The sequence below is a fragment of the Pan paniscus genome, chromosome 3 (assembly GCF_029289425.2).
Source record: "Pan paniscus chromosome 3, NHGRI_mPanPan1-v2.0_pri, whole genome shotgun sequence".
In the NCBI taxonomy this organism is placed as follows: domain Eukaryota; kingdom Metazoa; phylum Chordata; class Mammalia; order Primates; family Hominidae; genus Pan; species Pan paniscus.
Genome location: NC_073252.2, coordinates 56,633,198 through 56,658,017, shown reverse-complemented (window position 1 = coordinate 56,658,017; position 24,820 = coordinate 56,633,198). Strand labels below are relative to the sequence as shown.

The window sequence follows — 24,820 nt, the reverse complement described above, 5'->3', positions numbered from 1 at the left end:
GAATTCATAACTATCCCAAAGACCTATCCATTGCACTATGCTTTATTTAAAAACCACAAAACCTGTGCTGTTGATCTCATAAATAGAACTTGTATTTATGTTTACTTTCATTTTAGTCTTCTTTGTTGCTGTTGATAGACACTAAAAGAGTATTAGATATTATCTAAGTTTGAATATAAGGCTATAAATATTTAATAATTTTAAAAATAGTATTCTTGGTAATTAAATTATTCTTCTGTTTAAAGGCAGAAGAAATAATTCACCATCATCCTGAGTTTTTCTGTAGGAATCAGAGCCCAATATTTTGAAACAAATGCATAATCTAAGTCAAATGGAAAGAAATATAAAAAGTAACATTATTACTTCTTGTTTTCTTCAGTATTTAACAATCCTTTTTTTTCTTCCCTTGCCCAGACAAGAGTGAGGTTGCTCATCGGTTTAAAGATTTGGGAGAAGAAAATTTCAAAGCCTTGTAAGTTAAAATATTGATGAATCAAATTTAATGTTTCTAATAGTGTTGTTTATTATTCTAAAGTGCTTATATTTCCTTGTCATCAGGGTTCAGATTCTAAAACAGTGCTGTCTAGTAGAGTTTTCTGCGTTGAGGAAGATATTCTGTATCTGGGCTATCCAATAAGGTAGTCACTGGTCACATGGCTGTTGAGTACTTCAAATATGACAAGTGCAACTGAGAAACAAAAACTTAAATTGTATTTAACTGTAGTTAATTTGAATGTATATAGTCACATGTGGCTAATGGCTACTGTATTGGACAGTACAGCTCTGGAACTTGCTTGGTGGAAAGGACTTTAATATAGGTTTCCTTTGGTGGCTTACCCACTAAATCTTCTTTACATAGCAAGCATTCCTGTGCTTAGTTGGGAATATTTAATTTTTTTTTTTTTTTTTTAAGACAGGGTCTCACTCTGTCGCCCAGGCTGGAGTGCAGTGGCGCGATCTCGGCTCACTGCAAACTCCGCCTCCCGGGTTCACGCCATTCTCCTGCCTCAGCCTCCCTAGTAGCTGGGACTACAGGCGCCCGCCATCACGCCCGGCTAATTTTTTGTATTTTTGGTAGAGATGGGGTTTCACCGTGTGCCAGGATGGTCTCAATCTCCTGACATCGTGATCTGCCAACCTCGGCTTCCCAAAGTGCTGGGATTACAGGTGTGAGCCACCGCGCCCGGCCTATTTAAATATATATATATATATATTTTATTATACTTTAAGTTTTAGGGTACATGTGCACATTGTGCAGGTTAGTTACATATGTATACTAATATTTTTTAATCTAGTAAAAAATGAGAAAATAGTTTGTTTTTTTAAAAGTCTACCTAATCCTACAGGCTAATTAAAGACGTGTGTGGGGATCAGGTGCGGTGGTTTACACCTGTAATCCCAGCACTTTGGAAGGCTGATTCAGGAGGATTGCTTGAGCCCAGGAGTTCAAGACCAGCCTGGGCAAGTATCTTTAAAAAAAACAAAACAAACAAACAAAAAAATTAGGCATGGTGGCACATGCCTGTAGTCCTAGCTACTTAGGAGGCTGACGTAGGAGGATCGTTTGGACCTGAGAGGTCAAGGCTACAGTGAGCCATGATTGTGCCACTGCACTCCAGCCTGGGTGACAGAGTGAGACTCTGTCTCAAAAAAGAAAAAAGGAAATGTGTGGGATTTGTTTTAGTTTTAAGTAATTCTAAGGATTTTTAAAATGCCTAGTCTTGACAATTAGATCTATTTGGCATACAATTTGCTTGCTTAATCTATGTGTGTGCATAGATCTACTGACACACGCATACATATAAACATTAGGGAACTACCATTCTCTTTGCGTAGGAAGCCACATATGCCTATCTAGGCCTCAGATCATACCTGATATGAATAGGCTTTCTGGATAATAGTGAAGAAGATGTATAAAAGATAGAACCTATACCCATAGATGATTTGTTCTCTAGCGTAGCAACCTGTTACATATTAAAGTTTTATTATACTACATTTTTCTACATCCTTTGTTTCAGGGTGCTGGTTGCCTTTGCTCAGTATCTTCAGCAGTGTCCATTTGAAGATCATGTAAAATTAGTGAATGAAGTAACTGAATTTGCAAAAACATGTGTTGCTGATGAGTCAGCTGAAAATTGTGACAAATCACTTGTAAGTACATTCTAATTTTGGAGATTCTTTCTTCTGTTTGAAGTAATCCCAGGCATTTCAAAGGAATTTTTTTTTAAGTTTTCTCAATTATTATTAAGTGTCCTGATTTGTAAGAAACACTAAAAAGTTGCTCATAGACTGATAAGCCATTGTTTCTTTTGTGATAGAGATGCTTTAGCTATGTCCACAGTTTTAAAATCATTTCTTTATTGAGACCAAACACAACAGTCATGGTGTATTTAAATGGCAATTTGTCATTTGTAAACACCTCTTTTTAAAATTTGAGGTTTGGTTTCTTTTTGTAGAGGCTAATAGGGATATGATAGCATATATTTATTTATTTATTTATCTTATTTTATTATAGTAAGAACCCTTAACATGAGATCTACCCCCTTACATTTTTAAGTGTACAATCCATTATTGTTAACTAGGGGTACACTGTTGTATAGCTTACTCATCTTGCTGTATTAAAACTTTGTGCCCATTGATTAGTAACCCCTCGTTTCGTCCTCCCCCAGCCACTGGCAACCATCATTATACTCTTTGATTCTATGAGTTTGACTACTTTAGCTACCTTATATAAGTGGTATTATGTACTGTTTATCTTTTTATGACTGACTTATTTCCCTTAGCATAGTGCATTCAAAGTCCAACCATGTTGTTGCCTATTGCAGAATTTCCTTCTTTTCAAGGCTGAATAATATTCCAGTGCATGTGTGTACCACATTTTCTTTATCCATTAATTTGTTGATAGACATTTAGGTTGGTTTTCTACATCTTGACTATCATGAATAGTGTTGCAATGAACACAGGAGAGCTACTATCTCTTAGAGATGATATCATGGTTTTTATCATCAGAAAACACCAACTGATTTCTATGCTAATTTTGTTACCTGGGTGGAATAATAGTACAGCTATATATTCCTCATTTTAGATATCTTTGTATTTCTACATACAATAAAAAAGCAGAGTACTTAGTCATGTTGAAGAACTTTAAACTTTTAGTATTTCCAGATCAATCTTCAAAACAAGGACAGGTTTATCTTTCTCTCACCACTCAATCTATATATACCTCTTGTGGGCAAGGCCAGTTTTTATCACTGGAGCCTTTCCCCTTTTTATTATGTACCTCTCCCTCACAGCAGAGTCAGGACTTTAACTTTACACAATACTATGGTTCTACATATGAAATCTTAAAAATACATAAAAATTAATAAATTCTATCTAGAGTAGTATATTTTCCCTGGGGTTACAGTTACTTTCATAATAAAAATTAGAGATAAGGAAAGGGCTCATTTATTGGAAAGTGATTTTAGGTAACATTTCTGGAAGAAAAATGTCTATATCTTAATAGTCACTTAATATATGATGGATTGTGTTACTCCTCAGTTTTCAATGGCATATACTAAAACATGGCCCTCTAAAAAGGGAGCAAATGAAATGAGAAACTCTCTGAATGTTTTTCTCCCCTAGGTGAATTCACCTGCTGCTTAGAAGCTTATTTTCTCTTGATTTCTGTTATAATGATTGCTCTTACCCTTTAGTTTTAAGTTTCAAAATAGGAGTCATATAACTTTCCTTAAAGCTATTGACTGTCTTTTTGTCCTGTTTTATTCATCATGAGTTATAGTGTGACAGTTAATTCTTATGAAAATTATATAGAGATGGTTAAATCATCAGAAACTCTAAACCTCGATTGGGAGGGGAAGCAGATTTTTAAATGATTTCCTGACCAAGCTTAACCAGTATATTAAATCCTTTGTACTGTTCTTTGGCTATAAAGAAAAAAGGTACTGTCCAGCTACTGAAACCTGCTTTCTTCCATTTAGCATACCCTTTTTGGAGACAAATTATGCACAGTTGCAACTCTTCGTGAAAAATATGGTGAAATGGCTGACTGCTGTGCAAAACAAGAACCTGAGAGAAATGAATGCTTCTTGCAACACAAAGATGACAACCCAAACCTCCCCCGATTGGTGAGACCAGAGGTTGATGTGATGTGCACTGCTTTTCATGACAATGAAGGGACATTTTTGAAAAAGTAAGTAATCAGATGTTTATAGTTCAAAATTAAAAAGCGTGGAGTAACTCCATAGGCCAACACTCTATAAAAATTACCATAACAAAAATATTTTCAACCTTAAGACTTGGAAGTTTTGTTATGATGATTTTTTAAAGAAGTAGTATTTGATACCACAAAATTCTACACAGCAAAAAATATGATCAAAGATATTTTGAAGTTTATTGAAACAGGATACAATCTTTCTGAAAAATTTAAGATAGACAAATTATTTAATGTATTATGAAGATATGTATATATGGTTGTTATAATTGATTTCGTTTTAGTCAGCAACATTATATTGCCAAAATTTAACCATTTATGCACACACACACACACACACACACACTTAACCCTTTTTTCCACATACTTAAAGAATGACAGAGACAAGACCATCATGTGCAAATTGAGCTTAATTGGTTAATTAGATATCTTTGGATTTTGGTGGTTCTGGGGAGAATGTCGATTACAATTATTTCTGTAATATTGTCTGCTATAGAAAAGTGACTGTTTTTCTTTTTCAAAATTTAGATACTTATATGAAGTTGCCAGAAGACATCCTTACTTTTATGCCCCAGAACTCCTTTTCTTTGCTGAAAGGTATAAAGCTGCTTTTACAGAATGTTGCCAAGCTGCTGATAAAGCTGCCTGCCTGTTGCCAAAGGTATTATACAAAAGAATAGAAAAAAAGAGTTCATTATCCAATCTGATTTTGTCCATTTTGTGGCTAGATTTAGGGAACCTGAGTGTCTGATACAAACTTTCCGACATGGTAAAAAAAGCCTTCCTTTTATCTGTCTTGAAAATCTTTCATCTTTGAAGGCCTACACTCTCATTTCTTCTTTTAAGATTTGCCAGTGATGATCTGTCAGAGGTAATCACTGTGCATGTGTTTAAAGATTTCACCACTTTTTATGGTGGTGATCACTATAGTGAAATACTGAAACTTGTTTGTCAAATTGCACAGCAAGGGGCCACAGTTCTTGTTTATCTTTTCATGATAATTTTTAGTAGGGAGGGAATTCAAAGTAGAGAATTTTACTGCATCTAGATGCCTGAGTTCATGCATTCATTCCATAAATATATATTATGGAATGCTTTATTTTCTTTTCTGAGGAGTTTACTGATGTTGGTGGAGGAGAGACTGAAATGAATTATACACAAAATTTAAAAATTAGCAAAATTGCAGCCCCTGGGATATTAGTGTACTCTTTCTCTGACTTTTCTCCCACTTTTAAGGCTCTTTTTCCTGGCAATGTTTCCAGTTGGTTTCTAACTACATAGGGAATTCTGCTGTGACCAGAATGATCGAATGATCTTTCCTTTTCTTACAGAGCAAAATCATTATTCGCTAAAGGGAGTACTTGGGAATTTAGGCATAAATTATGCCTTCAAAATTTAATTTGGCACAGTCTCATCTGAGCTTATGGAGGGGTGGGTGTCTCATGTAGAGTTTTTCTTCTAATTTTCATCAAATTATTCCTTTTTGTAGCTCGATGAACTTCGGGATGAAGGGAAGGCTTCGTCTGCCAAACAGAGACTCAAGTGTGCCAGTCTCCAAAAATTTGGAGAAAGAGCTTTCAAAGCATGGTAAATATTTTTAAACATAGTTAGCATCTTTATAACGATGTAAATGATAATGCTTCAGTGACAAATTGTACATTTTTATGTATTTTGCAAAGTGCTGTCAAATACATTTCTTTGGTTGTCTAACAGGTGGAACTCTAATAGAGGTAAAAATCAGAATATCAATGACAATTTGACATTATTTTTAATCTTTTCTTTTCTAAATAGTTGAATAATTTAGAGGACGCTGTCCTTTTTGTCCTAAAAAAAGGGACAGATATTTAAGTTCTATTTATAAAATCTTGGACTCTTATTCTAATGGTTCATTATTTTTATAGAGCTGTAGGCATGGTTCTTTATTTAATTTTTTAAAGTTATTTTTAATTTTTGTGGATACAGAGTAGGTATACATATTTACGGGGTATATGAGATATTTTGATATAAGTATACAACATATATAATCCCTTTATTTAATTTTATCTTCCCCCCAATGATCTAAAACTATTTGCTTGTCCTTTTATGTCTTATAGTTAAATTCAGTCACCAACTAAGTTGAAGTTACTTCTTATTTTTGCATAGCTCCAGCTCTGATCTTCATCTCACGTTTTTGCCTGAGCCTCTGTTTTCATATTACTTAGTTGGTTCTGGGAGCATACTTTAATAGCCGAGTCAAGAAAAATACTAGCTGCCCCGTCACCCACACTCCTCACCTGCTAGTCAACAGCAAATCAACACAGCAGGAGATAAAATGAAAATAATAGACATTATGCATGCTCTGTAGAAACTGTCAATTGAACTGTATTTGCTCATCATTCCTACCATCTACACCACCAAAATCAACCAAATTTATGAAAAAAAACAGCCCCAACATAAAATTATACACAGATAAACAGGCTATGATTGGTTTTGGGAAAGAAGTCTCCTTTACCCGATTTAGGCAACTGTGAAATGACTAGAGAATGAAGAAAATTAGACGTTTACATCTTGTCATAGAGTTTGAAGATAGTGCTGGATCTTTCTTTTTATAAGTAAGATCAATAAAAACTCCCTCATTCTGTAGAAGTTATGATTTCTTTTCTAAGAGACCTTTAGAAGTCAGAAAAAATGTGTTTCAATTGAGAAAAAAGATAACTGGAGTTTGTGTAGTACTTCCCAGATTATAAAATGCTTTTGTATGTATTATCTAATTTAATCCTCAAAACTTCTTCAATTTAGCATGTTGTATGACATTGCAGAGGCTGAAGCTCAGAGAGGCTGAGCCCTCTGCTAACAAGTCCTACTGCTAACAAGTGATAAAGCCAGAGCTGGAAGTCACATCTGGACTCTAAACCTGATGCTTCTCAGCTTGTTGCCCCTTTTAGAGTTCCTTTTTAATTTCTGCTTTTATGACTTGCTAGATTTCTACCTACCACACACACTCTTAAATGGATAATTCTGCCCTAAGGATAAGTGATTACCATTTGGTTCAGAACTAGAACTAATGAATTTTAAAAATTATTTCTGTATGTCCATTTTGAATTTTCTTATGAGAAATAGTATTTGCCTAGTGCTTTCATATAAAATATCGCATGATAATACCATTTTGATTGGCGATTTTCTTTTTAGGGCAGTAGCTCGCCTGAGCCAGAGATTTCCCAAAGCTGAGTTTGCAGAAGTTTCCAAGTTAGTGACAGATCTTACCAAAGTCCACACGGAATGCTGCCATGGAGATCTGCTTGAATGTGCTGATGACAGGGTAAAGAGTCGTCGATATGCTTTTTGGTAGCTTGCATGCTCAAGTTGGTAGAATGGATGCGTTTGGTATCATTGGTGATAGCTGACAGTGGGTTGAGATTGTCTTCTGTGCTTTCATCTGCCCTATCTTCAATCTTTCCCTGCCTATGGTGGTGGTACCTTTCTGTTTTTAACCTGGCTATAAATTACCAGATAAACCCATTCACCGATTTGTAACTCCTTTCAGTCATGCTCTAACTGTAAATGAAGGCTTAAACTGAAGTAGAACAGTTACAAGGTTTTACTTGGCAGAACGTCTTGCAAGGTAGATGTCTAAGAAGATTTTTTTTTTCTTTTTTTAAGACAGAGTTTCGCTCTTGTTTCCCAGGCTGGGGTGCAATGGTGTGATCTTGGCTCAGCGCAACCTCTGCCTCCTGGGTTCAAGTGATTCTCATGCCTCAGCCTCCAAAGTAGCTGGGATCACAGGCATGCGCCACCACACCTGGCTAATTTTGTATTTTTAGTAGAGGCGGGGTTTCACCATATTGTCCAGACTGGTCTCGAACTCCTGACCTCAGGTGATCCACCCTCCTTGGCCTCCCAAAGTGCTGGGATTACAGGCATGAGCCACCTTGCCCAGCCTAAGAAGATTTTTTGAGGGAGGTAGGTGGACTTGGAGAAGGTCACCACTTGAAGAGATTTTTGGAAATGATGTATTTTTCTTCTCTATATTCCTTCCCTTAATTAACTCTGTTTGTTAGATGTGCAAATATTTGGAATGATATCTCTTTTCTCAAAACTTATAATATTTTCTTTCTCCCTTTCTTCAAGATTAAACTTATGGGCAAATACTAGAATCCTAATCTCTCATGGCACTTTCTGGAAAATTTAAGGCGGTTATTTTATATATGTAAGCAGGGCCTATGACTATGATCTTGACTCATTTTTCAAAAATCTTCTATATTTTATTTAGTTATTTGGTTTCAAAAGGCCTGCACTTAATTTTGGGGGATTATTTGGAAAAACAGCATTGAGTTTTAATGAAAAAAACTTAAATGCCCTAACAGTAGAAACATAAAATTAATAAATAACTGAGCTGAGCACCTGCTACTGATTAGTCTATTTTAATTAAGTGGGAATGTTTTTGTAGTCCTATCTACATCTCCAGGTTTAGGAGCAAACAGAGTATGTTCATAGAAGGAATATGTGTATGGTCTTAGAATACAATGAATATGTTCTGCCAACTTAATAAAGGTCTGAGGAGAAAGTGTAGCAATGTCAATTCGTGTTGAACAATTTCCACCAACTTACTTATAGGCGGACCTTGCCAAGTATATCTGTGAAAATCAAGATTCGATCTCCAGTAAACTGAAGGAATGCTGTGAAAAACCTCTGTTGGAAAAATCCCACTGCCTTGCCGAAGTGGAAAATGATGAGATGCCTGCTGACTTGCCTTCATTAGCTGCTGATTTTGTTGAAAGTAAGGAAGTTTGCAAAAACTATGCTGAGGCAAAGGATGTCTTCCTGGGCATGTAAGTAGATAAGAAATTATTCTTTTATAGCTTTGGCATGACCTCACAACTTAGGAGGATAGTCTAGGCTTTTCTGTGGAGTTGCTACAGTTTCCCTGCTGCCCAGAATGTTTCTTCATCCTTCCCTTTCCCAGGCTTTAACAATTTTTGAAATAGTTAATTAGTTGAATACATTGTCATAAAATAATACATGTTCATGGCAAAAGCTCAACATTCCTTACTCCTTAGGGGTATTTCTGAAAATACATCTAGAAACATTTTGTGTATATATAAATTATGTATACTTCAGTCATTCATTCCAAGTATATTTCTTGAACATCTATAATATATGTGTGTGACTATGTATTGCCTGTCTATCTAACTAATCTAATCTAATCTAGTCTATCTATCTAATCTATGCAATGATAGCAAAGAAGTATAAAAAGAAATATAGAGTCTGACACCAGGTGCTTTATATTTGGTGAAAAGACCAGAAGTTCAGTATAATGGCAATATGGTAGGCAACTCAATTACAAAATAAATGTTTATATATTGTCAGAAGTTGTGGTGATAAACTGCATTTTTGTTGTTGGATTATGATAATGCACTAAATAATATTTCCTAAAATTATGTACCCTACAAGATTTCACTCATATAGAGAAGAAAGAGAATATTTTAAGAACATATCTCTACCCGTCTATTTATCAGAATCCTTTTGAGATGTAGTTTAAATCAAACAAAATGTTAATAAAAATAACAGGTATCATTCATCAAAGACTTCATATGTGCCAAGCAGTGTGTGCTTTGTGTAGATTATGTCATATAGTTCTCATAATCCACCTTCCGAGACAGATACTATTTATTTTTTGAGACAGAGTTTTACTCTTGTTGCCCAGGCTGGAGTGCAATGGTGCCATCTCGGCTCACCACAACCTCCGCCTCCCAGGTTCAAGCGATTCTCCTGCCTCAACCTCCTGGGATTACAGGCATGCACCACCATGCCTGGCTAATTTTGTATTTTTAGTAGAGATGGGGTTTCACCATGTTGGTCAGACTGGTCTCAAACTCCTGACCTCTGGTGATCTGCCTGCCTCAGCCTCCTAAAGTGCTGGGATTACAGGCGTGAGCCACTCTGCCCAGCTGACAGATACTATTATTATTTCCATTCTACCGAGAAGGAGACTAAGGCTCTGATCATTTAAATAAGTTGCCTAAGGTGATGCAGTGATATAAGTAGCAGAGCTAGGAATTGAGCCTTAGTAACTTTAACTCTGGACCCCAAGTCCTTAGCTACTAAGCTTTACTGCATGGGGTTTAGTCAAATTAAGACTTTTGGAATATGAGTTACTTTTGAGATTAGCTTTGTGATATTTTTTGTGCTCATTTGTCCAACAAAGTCTATTTTATTTTCATCTTAATTAGGTTTTTGTATGAATATGCAAGAAGGCATCCTGATTACTCTGTCGTGCTGCTGCTGAGACTTGCCAAGACATATGAAACCACTCTAGAGAAGTGCTGTGCCGCTGCAGATCCTCATGAATGCTATGCCAAAGTGGTAGGTTTATTGTTGGAAAAAAATGTAGTTCTTTGACTGATGATTCCAATAATGAGAAAGAAAAATAATGCAAGAATGTAAAATGATATACAGTGCAATTTAGGTCTTTTCTTGAGATGGTTTCAATTCTGGAATCTTAAACATGAAAGAAAAAGTAGCCTTAGAATGATTAACAAAATTTAGACTAGTTAGAATAGAAAGATCTGAATAGAGCAATCTCTAAAAAATTTTGATCTTTTTTTCTCTTTTTCACAATCCTGAGAACAAAAAAAAAATTAAATTTAAATGTTAATTAGAAGATATTTAACTTAGATGTAAAGTGAGTTAACCTGATTCCAGGATTAATCAAGTACTAGAATTAGTATCTTATGGCAAATTATAGAACCTATCCCTTTAGAATATTTTCAAATCTTTTTGAGGATGTTTAGGAATAGTTTTACAAGAAATTAAGTTAGGAGAGGAAATCTGTTCTGGAGGATTTTTAGGGTTCCCACTAGCATATGTAATGGTTTCTGAACTATTCAGAATCAGAGAAAACTCATTTTTCCTGCTTTCAAGAAGCTACTGTATGCCAGGCGCCATGCACAAACAATGACCAACGTAAAATCTCTCATTTTGGAGAGCCTGGAATCTAACTGGAAAGGTGAACTAATAATAATAATATGTACAATCATAGCCATCATTTATTAAACTTTTATTATATGCAAGGCACTGTTTAATTTCATTAGCTTACCTGGTTTACAGAGCAGCTCTATGAGATGAGTGCCATCTTTGCCCCTATTTTAGGGATAAGGATTCTGAAATGTGGAGATGGTAAGTAAAATTGCACAACTGAAGAATGAGTTACATGACTTGGCTCAAATACTGGTCATTGAACTCCAGAGCCTGAATATTCTTAACCACTTACATGATGCAAGCTCACCAAATAAATAGTTTGAATGTATTGTGACAGAGCGGCATTGATATTCATCTATTCGTGTGGCTTTGAGTAGGAAGAAGAAAGGATATCATTCTGACCAGAGGGGTGAAAAACAACCTGCATCTGATCCTGAGGCATAATACTATTAACACAATTCTTTTATGTTTCAGTTCGATGAATTTAAACCTCTTGTGGAAGAGCCTCAGAATTTAATCAAACAAAATTGTGAGCTTTTTGAGCAGCTTGGAGAGTACAAATTCCAGAATGCGTAAGTAATTTTTATTGACTGATTTTTTTTTATCAATTTGTAATTATTTAAGACTTAATATATGAGCCACCTAGCATAGAACTTTTAAGAATGAAAATACACTGCATATTTCTAATCACTCTTTGTCAAGAAAGATAGGAGAGGAGAGATAAAATAGTTGATGGGGTGGAGAGGTCTATATCTGAATGTAGTCTAAAAATTGTTCTCTTAAGATTGGAAGTATGTAGGCTGGGAGGGTAAATACCAAATCTTGGTATATCAGAACTGAGCATGTCCCTTGAAGGTTAAGAAATAGTTAATGGGCAAATAGAGCATGGCAGTATTTTGTAGAGCAGCAAGTAGTAGGCCTTGAATAGATGTCGCTCAAAAAGTAATATGTAAGCTGAACACAAAAATTTTGTAACAAATGAATTTAGATACATATTTGAATATTAAATTCAGGTTGTTTGGGAGATGCACCTAGTCTTTGATGGTTAAACCTTTCCCTCCATAGAAGAGACAGAGACAAAATGGCTTGCTGGACTAATGTCCCAATTCAATAGAGTCTTATCTATGAAGGTTAAAAACAAGAAGAGACATATTATACAGTAGATATTTATTGTGTGGCTCATACACATGGTGCTCTTCTGATTATGGATTTTAGAGATAATAACAGTGAACAAGACATAGTTTCTTCCCTCGAGTAGATTAAAGTCATACATTGACTTTTAATGGTGACTGGCATTCTTAATACATGATTATTATATATTAGGTACCATGTCAGATTAATTATAATACTTTACTACTTTTAATTTAACCCTTGAACTATCCCTATTGAGTCAGATATATTTCCTTCCATTTTCTACTTGTATCTTCCAAGTTTAGCATATGCTGATATATATGAAGCTCTCTCCAGGTTTTATTGAAAGAAGAAATTAATAAATTTATTAATGTCACTGAATTAGGTAACTCACTTTCCCAAGATTATGCAAGTGGTACAGGTGGAACTCAAAGCCAAGTTTAACTAGTTGTTCAGGAGAACGTTTTCTACCCTCCACTAACCCACTACTCTGCAGATGGAGATAATATGATGAATGGAACATAGCAACATCTTAGTTGATTCCGGCCAAGTGTTCTCTGTTTTAACTACTATGTTAGACAGTTTCTTGCCTTGCTGAAAACACATGACTTCTTTTTTTCAGGCTATTAGTTCGTTACACCAAGAAAGTACCCCAAGTGTCAACTCCAACTCTTGTAGAGGTCTCAAGAAACCTAGGAAAAGTGGGCAGCAAATGTTGTAAACATCCTGAAGCAAAAAGAATGCCCTGTGCAGAAGACTATGTGAGTCTTTAAAAAAATATAATAAATTAATAATGAAAAAATTTTACCTTTAGATATTGATAATGCTAGCTTTCATAAGCAAAAGGAAGTAATTGTGTGTGCATGTTTGTGTGCATGTGTGTGTGCACGCACGTGTGTGTATGTGTGATATTGGCAGTCAGGGCCCTGAGGATGATAATTTTTTTTTTTTTTTGAGACAGAGTCTCGCTTTGTTGTCCAGGCTGGAGTGCAGTGGTGCCATCTCGGCTCACTGCAACCTCCGCCTCCCAGGTTCAAGCGATTCTCCTGCCTCAGCCTCCCAAGTAGCTGGGACTACAGGTGCATGCCACCATACCTGGCTAATTTTTTGTATTTTTAGTAGAAAATTTTCAGCTTCGCCTCTTTTGAATTTCTACTCTCCTGCCTGTTCTTTAGCTATCCGTGGTGCTGAACCAGTTATGTGTGTTGCATGAGAAAACGCCAGTCAGTGACAGAGTCACCAAATGCTGCACAGAATCCTTGGTGAACAGGCGACCATGCTTTTCAGCTCTGGAAGTCGATGAAACATACGTTCCCAAAGAGTTTAATGCTGAAACATTCACCTTCCATGCAGATATATGCACACTTTCTGAGAAGGAGAGACAAATCAAGAAACAAACGTGAGGAGTATTTCATTACTGCATGTATTTGTAGTCTTGATAGCAAGAACTGTCAATTCAAGCTAGCAACTTTTTCCTGAAGTAGTGATTATATTTCTTAGAGGAAAGTATTGGAGTGTTGCCCTTATTATGCTGATAAGAATAAAATGAATACCAGAATAAAATGAATAACTTTTTAAAGACAAATCCTCTGTTATAATATTGCTAAAATTATTCAGAGTAATATTGTGGATTAAAGCCACAATAGAATAACATGTTAGGCCATATTCAGTAGAAAAAGATGAACAATTAACTGATAAATTTGTGCACATGGCAAATTAGTTAATAGGAACCATAGGAGAATTTATTTCTAGATGTAAATAATTATTTTAAGTTTGCCCTATGGTGGCCCCACACATGAGACAAACCCCCAAGATGTGACTTTTGAGAATGAGACTTGGATAAAAAACATGTAGAAATGCAAGCCCTGAAGCTCAACTCCCTATTGCTATCACAGGGGTTATAATTGCATAAAATTTAGCTATAGAAAGTTGCTGTCATCTCTTGTGGGCTGTAATCATCGTCTAGGCTTAAGAGTAATATTGCAAAACCTGTCATGCCCACACAAATCTCTCCCTGGCATTGTTGTCTTTGCAGATGTCAGTGAAAGAGAACCAGCAGCTCCCATGAGTTTGGATAGCCTTATTTTCTATAGCCTCCCCACTATTAGCTTTGAAGGGAGCAAAGTTTAAGAACCAAATATAAAGATTCTCATCTTTATAGATGAGAAAAATTTTAAATAAAGTCCAAGATAATTAAATTTTTAAGGATCATTTTTAGCTCTTTAATAGCAATAAAACTCAGTATGACATAATATGGCACTTCCAAAATCTGAATAATATATAATTGCAATGACATACTTCTTTCCAGAGATTTACTGAAAAGAGATTTGTTGACACTACATAACGTGATGAGTGGTTTATACTGATTGTTTCAGTTGGTCTTCCCACCAACTCCATGAAAGTGGATTTTATTATCCTCATCATGCAGATGAGAATATTGAGACTTATAGCGGTATGCTTGAGCCCCAAAGTACTCAGAGTTGCCTGGCTCCAAGATTTATAATCTTAAATGATGGGACTACCATCCTTACTCTCTCCATTTTTCTATACGTGAGTAATGTTTTTTCTGTTTTTTTTTCTTTTCCCATTCAAACTCAGTGCACTTGTTGAGCTTGTGAAACACAAGCCCAAGGCAACAAAAGAGCAACTGAAAGCTGTTATGGATGATTTCGCAGCTTTTGTAGAGAAGTGCTGCAAGGCTGACGATAAGGAGACCTGCTTTGCCGAGGAGGTACTACAGTTCTCTTCATTTTAATATGTCCAGTATTCATTTTTGTGTGTTTGGTTAGGCTAGGGCTTAGGGATTTATATATCAAAGGAGGCTTTGTACATGTGGGACAGGGATCTTATTTTACAAACAATTGTCTTACAAAATGAATAAAACAGCACTTTGTTTTTATCTCCTGCTCTATTGTGCCATACTGTTAAATGTTTATAATGCCTGTTCTGTTTCCAAATTTGTGATGCTTATGAATATTAATAGGAATATTTGTAAGGCCTGAAATATTTTGATCATGAAATCAAAACATTAATTTATTTAAACATTTACTTGAAATGTGGTGGTTTGTGATTTAGTTGATTTTATAGGCTAGTGGGAGGATTTACATTCAAATGTCTAAATCACTTAAAATTGCCCTTTATGGCCTGACAGTAACTTTTTTTTATTCATTTGGGGACAACTATGTCCGTGAGCTTCCATCCAGAGATTATAGTAGTAAATTGGAATTAAAGGATATGATGCACGTGAAATCACTTTGCAATCATCAATAGCTTCATAAATGTTAATTTTGCATCCTAATAGTAATGCTAATATTTTCCTAACATCTGTCATGTCTTTGTGTTCAGGGTAAAAAACTTGTTGCTGCAAGTCAAGCTGCCTTAGGCTTATAACATCACATTTAAAAGCATCTCAGGTAACTATATTTTGAATTTTTTAAAAAAGTAACTATAATAGTTATTATTAAAATAGCAAAGATTGACCATTTCCAAGAGCCATATAGACCAGCACCAACCACTATTCTAAACTATTTATGTATGTATATAGTAGCTTTTAAAATTCTCAAAATAGTTGCTGAGTTGGGAACCACTATTATTTCTATTTTGTAGATGAGAAAATGAAGATAAACATCAAAGAATAGATTAAGTAATTTTCCAAAGGGTCAAAATTCAAAATTCAAACCAAAGTTTCAGTGTTGCCCATTGTCCTATTCTGACTTATATGATGCGGTACACAGAGCCATCCAAGTAAGTGATGGCTCAGCAGTGGAATACTCTGGGAATTAGGCTGAACCACATGAAAGAGTGCTTTATAGGGCAAAAACAGTTGAATATCAGTGATTTCACATGGTTCAACCTAGTAGTTCAACTCATCCTTTCCATTGGAGAATATGATGGATCTACCTTCTGTGAACTTTATAGTGAACAATCTGCTATTACATTTCCAATTCGTCAACATGCTGAGCTTTAATAGGACTTATCTTCTTATGACAACATTTATTGGTGTGTCCCCTTGCCTAGCCCAACAGAAGAATTCAGCAGCCATAAGTCTAGGACAGGCTCAAATTGTTTTCACTGGTATAAATTGCAGAAAGATGATCTAAGTAATTTGGCATTTATTTTAATAGATTTGAAAAACACATGCCATTTTACAAATAAGACTTATATTTGTCCTTTTGTTTTTCAGCCTACCATGAGAATAAGAGAAAGAAAATGAAGATCCAAAGCTTATTCATCTGTTTTTCTTTTTCGTTGGTGTAAAGCCAACACCCTGTCTAAAAAACATAAATTTCTTTAATCATTTTGCCTCTTTTCTCTGTGCTTCAATTAATAAAAAATGGAAAGAATCTAATAGAGTGGTACAGCACTGTTATTTTTCAAAGATGTGTTGCTATCCTGAAAATTCTGTAGGTTCTGTGGAAGTTCCAGTGCTCTCTCTTATTCCACTTCAGTAGAGGACTTCTAGTTTCTTGTGGGCTAACTAAATAAATCATTAATACTCTTCTAAGTTATGGATTATAAACATTCAAAATAATATTTTGACATTATGATAATTCTGAATAAAAGAACAAAAACCATGGTATAGGTAAGGAATATAAAACATGGCTTTTACCTTAGAAAAAACAATTCTAAAATTCATATGGAATCAAAAAAGAGCCTGCAGAACCAAAGTAAGACTAAGCAAAAAGAACAAATTACCTGATTTCGAACTACACTGTAAGGCCATAGTCACCAAAACAGCAAGGTACTGGTATAAAAATAGGCACAGAGACCAATGGAACAGAATAGACAACCCAGAAATAAATCCACATACTTACAGCTAACTGATCTTAGACAAAGAAAACAAAAACATAAAGTGGGGAAAGGACAACTTTTTCAACAAATGGTGCTAGGATAATTGGCAAGCACATGTAGGAGACTGAAGCTAGATCCTCATCTCTCACCTTATACAAAAATCAACTCAAGATGGATTAGGAACTTAAATCTAAGACCTAAAACTATAAAAATTCTAGAAGATAACATTGGGAAAAACCCTTCTAGATATGGGCTTAGGCAAGGATTTCATGACCAAGAACCCAAAGCAAATATAATAAAAACAAAGATAAATTGCTGGGACTTCATTAAACTAAAGAGCTTTTGCATGGCAAAAGAAACAGTCAGCTGAGTAAACAGACAACCCACAGAGTGAGAAAAAAATCTTCACAATCTATACTTCTGACAAAGGACTAATATCCAGACTCTACAATGAACACAAATCAACAAGAAAAAAAAATCCCATCAAAAAGTGGGCTAAGGACATGAATAGACAATTCTCAAAAGAAAATATACAAATTGAAAACAAACATGAAAAAATGCTCATCATCACTAATAATCACGGAAATGCAAATCAAAACCACACTGTGATACCACCTTACCTCTGCAAGAATGGCCATAATTAAAAAAATAAAAAAATAGGAGTAGATGTTGGCATGGATGCAATGAACAGGGAACACTTCTACACTGACGGTGGGAATGTAAACTAGTACAATTACTATGGAAAACAGTGTAAAGATTCCTCAAATAACTGAAATAAAACTACCATTTGATTCAATAATCCCACTACTGGGTATCTATCCAGAGGAAAATAAGTCATTATACAAAAAAGATACTTGCACACGCATGTTTATAGCAGCACAATTTGCAATTGCAAAAATGTGGGACCAACCCAAATGCCCATCAATCAACGAGTGGATAAAGAAACAGTACATATCACTGTTTCTTTCTCCACTCGATTGATATACATCATATATATTGATATACATGATGATATATATACACATATATATAGATATACATATATATAGGTAGTATTCCATTGTGTGTATGGATATATATATATATACCTATATATAGCAATGGAATACTACTCAGCCATAAAAAGGAATGAATTAATGACATTTGCAGCGACCTGGATGAGACTGGAGACTATTATTCTAAGTGAAGTAACTCAGGAATGGAAAAGCAAACATTATATGTTCTCACTCATAAGTGGGAGCTAAGCTATGAGGATGCAAAGGCATAAGAATGACAAAATGGACTTTGGGGACTCATAAAATACTACAAACATGGTACAGTGTATATTGCTCGAGTGATGGGTGATGGGTGAAGGGTGCACCAAAATCTCACAGATCACCACTAAAGAACTTACTCATGTAACTAAACACGACCTCTTCCCCAATAACCTATGGAAATTAAAAAATTAAAAAAAATAAAATAGCTAGTAATATTACAAAACACCCATATGATGCAATGTTATACCATCACTCAATAGCATTTTCAGGGCCATTTGTCCTATAGGTGTTAAATTTATTAAATACTTATTATATGCCAAAATGTAAAACATGGCTTTTCTTTACTATTCAGACATTATAAGAAATTTTGAGGCACAAAGGAGATAGAGATGATGATAAGTGTGGTTGACAGAATTGGGGGAAAAAAGTGATCTTAGAAGAAATTTAAGACAGTTTAGAATAACAACACTCAAAGAGTGTAAGAAGTTTGGAGAAGCCTTATTGGAAGAGGAATTAGAACACCTGGAGAAACATACAGTAAGAAGTGATGAAGGTCTACTGAATTGATAAGCTGGAGGAGTTGGAGGGTGAATGTTTCCTGTAAAACACTAAAATATTATTCTGGGCCTCTTTTTCCTGTTCCCAGAGGTAACTCGTATCATACCTTTGTCTATGAATTTACAGGCCTCTTAGATCTTTGTCTATTAATTCACATACTTAGTTATTTTATCCTTATTAGTTTGTGTTTTTAAAATTTTTATCAAATTGGTTTCATACTGTACATGCTATTCCACAACTTGTTCTTAACAACACTGCTTAATAGTTTCATTTTAAGTGTGGTGCTTACAAAAGGTTCTAGTACCAAGTTACAAAAAGTTTCTTTCTATTGCTGGAATGTTCTGTTCTGCGCTCCCCACCATTCCACTCCCCTGTCCCTAAGCAGCCCCCACTTTGGTCCGTGTTGAATGTATCAAACATATTTTTTTTCACATTTGTTGCAATCATCACAAAAGTCAGAGAGTGCTCAGAAAAAGAGAAATGGAGATGGTGGGCCCTGGCTGGTCAAAGGCCGCAGAGACGGACCTAGAAAATGTTCAATAAAGCGCTGTCACTGAACTGGACCTACACAGGACCGGGTCTGGGCACCCTGTATCGATAGCAATGCCACCCTGGCCAGTCTCAGGCACCAAAGAGGAACTTAAAACTTTTGGAAAAAGATTCCCCCAAATATGGTAACCCTGAGCTCCAGCTTCCCCACTTCCCATGGAGTCGACCAGAATCCCAGAGGAACTCAACAGTTAAGCCTATAGAGCCAGATCCACTGCTCTAGTTTCAGAGAGTGGTCTGGCAAGCTCATCACTCTGGCTAGCTGGCTTTTTTGTTTGTTTGTTTGTTTCCTGCACAGTGTGGAAGATTGGTACACCAGAATGTACCAATGGTGCAGGCACATCGATGTGCATGCACGTGTGTGTGTGTGTGTGTAAAATGTTGTTTTCATATAATATTGGAGGGTACATGGTATGATTTCAACATGATTTATCATGGGGATATTAAGATTGATCACTTGGTTAAGGTGGTGTTTGCCAGGTTTCTCTACTGTGAAGTTATCACTTTTCCCTTTCCATACTCTATTTTTGGAAGCAAGTCATGAAATACAGCCCACACTGAAAGAGAGGGAGAGGGATAATCTTCTGAAAATGGGAGTAGCTACATGTCTTATTTATATTTTCATAAGAAAGACTTGTTATTTAATTGTTCATTTATGTCAGTATAAACTCATATATATTATATACTTTGGGTTATAATTCAATGCCACATTATTTAGTTGCTCAAATTATCTCAGCTTTGGGGCCTCTTTTTGGTTGGCTCCCCTATCCCTTTGACAGGTCTCTATACTTTGTTTTCTTTCTGGCACTGCAAGCTGCCTCAGGCTCATCTTATATTTCCCTTTCCCAGCCCTAGAAATGGCCATTTCTTAAGGAAGGCCTGGTTCTCTTTATTAGAGAATGGTTTTACAAAGATCTGAGTGCTGGGTATTCTCATTGCTAATGGGATATCACTGCTTCTAGACCATTTCAGAGAATGGAGCTAAGAAAGGTAGGTATGAATACTAATATTCATATCTTCATTTGAATACACACACACAAACATAACTGTAATTATTTCTGTATGTATGTAGCTATCTTTATGGTTAATGATGAGTTCATACTGATGTCTCTGACTCTAATCCAGAACCACAGGACTTATTCTAGCCTTCCTCCTTGCCTCTATGACGGCAAGAAACTTCTCTTCCACTATCTAGCCTCCATCTACCCATTTGTTCCACCTCAGGATGCATGTAAAGGAGTTTCAGAGTTATAAACCCATTTCTCCATGAAAATCAAATTTACTAACTAGAGTGCAGTGTTTACATACAGTTCCTTTTGTCTTTAGCCATATGATTTCCAGTCAAAACATTATTCTCCAAAGTCATGTAGGTCAGCTCCATTTTTGCATTACCATCTTCTGTGAAGTCATGACAGGTGACTTTGGGTGGCTCATTCACACTGAACACAAAATAAGTTTAGGGCACTGGCCTTTGACTTGCCTTTGGGCTTGAGCTGTATGTGTGGGCCACCCAGCAGCTCTTTCCACCTAAGTAGGCTTTGCCTACAATACATAAAGGTAGCAGCAGTGGTGACAGGTATCCTTTACCCAGTGCATTCTCTGCCACAGGTACCCAGGGTGGTCACTCCATTTCTCTATAGATTCCACATCAATTGTCATGCAGTCTTTGAGGGTGACCATGCCTATCTCTTCCAAGGGCTTTGAAGACCATGGTTCTGCAATACCAGTGGACCCTTCCAGTGGATGTCCTCTCTTGCCTCCATCGACATGGTTACATTATGCTTCCCTGGGTTGGTTTTAAAGTCCTGCCAAACATTTCTTGGAGGAATGTGAACACTCTTTTTGTTTCACCTTAGGCCCCTCACCTATTCTTACTGTTGGTGGTTGTGTGTGGAAGGCAGGGGTGTAAGTAACATTAAAATAGGTCACATTGTAGAAATGCTGTGATCATGTCCTAAGAATTTAGGAGAAAACGTGGTCGAAAGATGTGTTGTTCTCTTTATGTTAAGAAAGTCTGAGTAGTAAATTTAACATGACAGAGATTTGCATTTGTGCTTATTATCAGTGAAACACAAGAGTCACTGGAAGCCAGAATTGAGGGTGACGTGATGGATGATGCAGGATCATAAGTAATGATGTAACCAGCTTTAAATTAAATCAATGGTAATCGAGAACTGTAGAGGCAAAAAGATTTATTTGTTTCAGTACGAACAACCTCCAAATAGACATTGTGTCTTGAGTAATAACAGCATTGCTACTTTTTATTTGAGATGGGAGATAGAAAGTTAGCCCGGAATGAAATGCATTTGACAATAAAGAAGGTAGTTCCACCTCAGGATGGTACCAATAGGTACCATCAGGGTACCAACAGGGTACCAACAGGGTAGACCTGAACAGGAAGAGATGGTGCCTGAACATTAAGAAGAATCTTCATGTGCACCAATTGGACAGTAAGAAACTATGTCAGTCTGGCTTCTATACTCGTTATTCTAAATCTTAATAGATTAATACAGTTTACATGAGTGCATGCTGGTGTTGCATAAATCAGAGGGCACTATTAATGTAAAATAAAATGCGAAGGGTGCCTCCTGGAATTTAGCAACATGGGTTATTTTTATTACTATTATTAACATTTTAGGGATTTGGTTTACGAAAGGGCAGCTGAGATTGTGATAAGACAGCTATTTTGTGACAGATGTGCTGGATACATGGAAACTACACATGGAAGCCCATCATTCCTACCCTTCCCTGCTGACCTAACAAGTCTCTTTGCTCTTCTTAACTACTTTACAAAGTCCAGACCTGACTACCCTTCCAATCTCTTTTTCTTCCTGCCTTCAATGCCCTAATCAGTTTGAACTTCATACTATTCATTAGCACACCATGCTTTTCATGCCTCCCTACATGGATTCCTATTATCTGGAATGTCTTTCTTTGTCTTTTTTATCCATTTAATCCAGCTGAAATGTTACCTTCTTTGAGGAAATTTTTCTGAATAGAGTTGGTCATTTCTTTCCTGATGGTCCTTGACTCTTTGAACCTGACTTATTACAGCACTCACATTCTTTTTAAAAAATTCATGTTAATATCCACATTTATATTTTATTATAATAATTGTAGATTTTATATCTACTTTAAATATATACGATCTGAGTCCCAGGGCTTGAATTTGAACACACAATGTTCTGACCCCTGAAAGCTGACTCATTTAATCTGTCAGTTCATTACATATCTCTCTCTTCAACTAGATAGTGTTTCTCATCAGAAGGGATCAAGAATTAGAAGTCCATGTATCTCTCCTGGTACTTAGTGTAACCTGGTACATAGTAAGTATGCAATTAAAATTAGATGAATAAATTAATTTATACCATAGGCTTTAAATATTCTAAACTACAAATCACAGAATCTTGACTTACAATAATTTCCTGGACTTCCAAAATAGCATATATAGTATATTGAATTTTATAAATATTTGAATCATGATAATTTGTGCTTTAAGAAAATAACCATGATTCATTTTATTTTTCAACTTTGAATAATAAAAATTTCTCCACATTAAGAAGTATCAAGAACTGCGTGTCCAAAGATGGCAGACATAGTAATGTCTCATATGGTGGTGTCACTTTTGTATCACTTTAATTGGTTTAGAATTATCCAAATTATCTCTCTCGTGTGAGTAACTGATGAATAAATACATGAATACATGGATGGCACCAAAAAAAGAACTTTGGCATTTTGATATTTGTCTTTTGGGGAAGGTAGAATCTTCTGACCAGTGAAATATTTTATGTTAATAAAATGTTATGTGTGATGGTTGATGTACAGGGGGAGTAATAGTCATTTGCCCATTTTACTTAATTCATGTGTATGCTGTGTAATTTCTTCAACACTAGAGTGTGAAGCAGTTACTTGGACAATATCTGAAAAATACTGCATACAAATGAACAAATTACTTTTCTGTATTTACTCTCTATCTCCACTGAGGTCTCACTCAGTTCTTTTTGTTGCAAAAATCTGTATTCATTTGGTCAATTGATATCTGTGCCCTGGAGACTGGTTTCTTAAAACCCCAGCTAAGAGTCTCAAGGGAAGAATTGAAATAAGGAGCTATTTGAAACAAGAATTGAAATAAGTGGTGTTGTAAATACCAAATAGAGGAAGTCCATCCTGTTTGTGTGGGGAGAGGTCCTCATCTACCTCAGGTGGAGTAATTTGGTTGGTGACTTGAAGAGCCATCCAGCTGAGTATTAGGAGTCATAAACATCTTCAAGTGATGGAAGAGGACACCTGCAAGGCAGACACATGCTCCCAAGCTTCCAATGAGGTTATCCCATGTCTTTGGGTTTGGCACTGGCACATTACAGCAGAGGCTACAAAGGAGCAGAGCACAGAGTTTAGCTCCAATGGCTGCCAAGAAGACTATGTGCCAAAATTAGGATGCTTCTGCACTATAGGAAAGATGATCTCTTGGTTTTAAAAACTGTAATAGAAAAAAAATTGTAGAACACCACAAACAACACCCAAATACTATCTCTATACTTATTGTTTCCACTGCCTGAAGGATTGGCTCTTCTATACTCAGAACAGTCTTGGATGACACAGCTGGCCTCCCTAACTTTGTGGTGGGGCAGACAACAGATGCCATGTTTGGACAATACTGACTCAATGCAAAGATGACCCGGAGGCATTGGGAATGGCAGTGGAGATTTCTTCTGACCTAGCTTCTGACTTTTTTTAATGACAGAAATTGTGAGGCCACAGTAAAATCCACTCACAAATTTCTTACATCCCACAGAATACAAGAGAGCACATATGTTCTTATTCTTTTTTAGGAACATCAAAAATAAGAGCATTTCTCTAAATAAAACAGAGCTTGCATAGAAATAGGTCGTCTATCTTCTGGGAAGTGACATGACTTGCTTAAAAATAATAAATAATAATTCTAGTTTTTATTCTATGTATTTTCTATGATAAGAATATATATTGACAATTCTCTCTCTCTCTCTTTCTCTCTCTCTTTCCCTGTGTGTGTGTGTGTGTGTGTGTGTGTGTGTGTGTGTGTGTGTGTCTTAGTCTTCTCGAGCTGTCAAAACAAAATACCATAGCCTGGGTGACTTAAACAACAGAATTTATTTTCTCATAGTTCTGGAGGCTGGAAAGTTTATGATCAAGATTCTGGCAAAGTTTAGTTTCTGGTGAGGGCTGTATTCCAGGCCTATAGTTGACCACCTTCTTGCTATGTCCTTATATGGCAGAGAAAGCAAGCAAGCTCTTTGACATTATAGGGGTAGCAATCTCATCATGAGGCTCCTGCTTGCATGATCTCATCGAACCCTAATTACCTCCTAAAGACTCCATCTCCAAG

General features: G+C 35.9%; 1 protein-coding gene across 6 annotated transcripts in view; it reads left to right on the top strand.

Annotated features, from left to right (window-relative positions):
- Positions 1–16,649, top strand: part of ALB (albumin) — a 165,427-nt gene extending 148,778 nt beyond the window's left edge. For all 6 annotated transcript variants that reach the window (XM_055111442.3, XM_055111441.3, XM_055111439.3 and 3 more), the window contains 14 exons: positions 415–472; positions 2,019–2,151; positions 3,981–4,192; positions 4,742–4,874; positions 5,703–5,800; positions 7,382–7,511; positions 8,807–9,021; positions 10,423–10,555; positions 11,645–11,742; positions 12,924–13,062; positions 13,477–13,700; positions 14,900–15,032; positions 15,647–15,714; positions 16,485–16,649. In XM_055111442.3, coding sequence (XP_054967417.1) covers positions 4,041–4,192; positions 4,742–4,874; positions 5,703–5,800; positions 7,382–7,511; positions 8,807–9,021; positions 10,423–10,555; positions 11,645–11,742; positions 12,924–13,062; positions 13,477–13,700; positions 14,900–15,032; positions 15,647–15,691 — 1,500 coding nt within the window. In that variant the 5' untranslated portion in view covers positions 415–472; positions 2,019–2,151; positions 3,981–4,040 and the 3' untranslated portion in view covers positions 15,692–15,714; positions 16,485–16,649. The remainder of the gene's footprint in view (positions 1–414; positions 473–2,018; positions 2,152–3,980; positions 4,193–4,741; positions 4,875–5,702; positions 5,801–7,381; positions 7,512–8,806; positions 9,022–10,422; positions 10,556–11,644; positions 11,743–12,923; positions 13,063–13,476; positions 13,701–14,899; positions 15,033–15,646; positions 15,715–16,484) is intronic.
- The last annotated feature ends 8,171 nt before the right edge of the window (positions 16,650–24,820 follow it).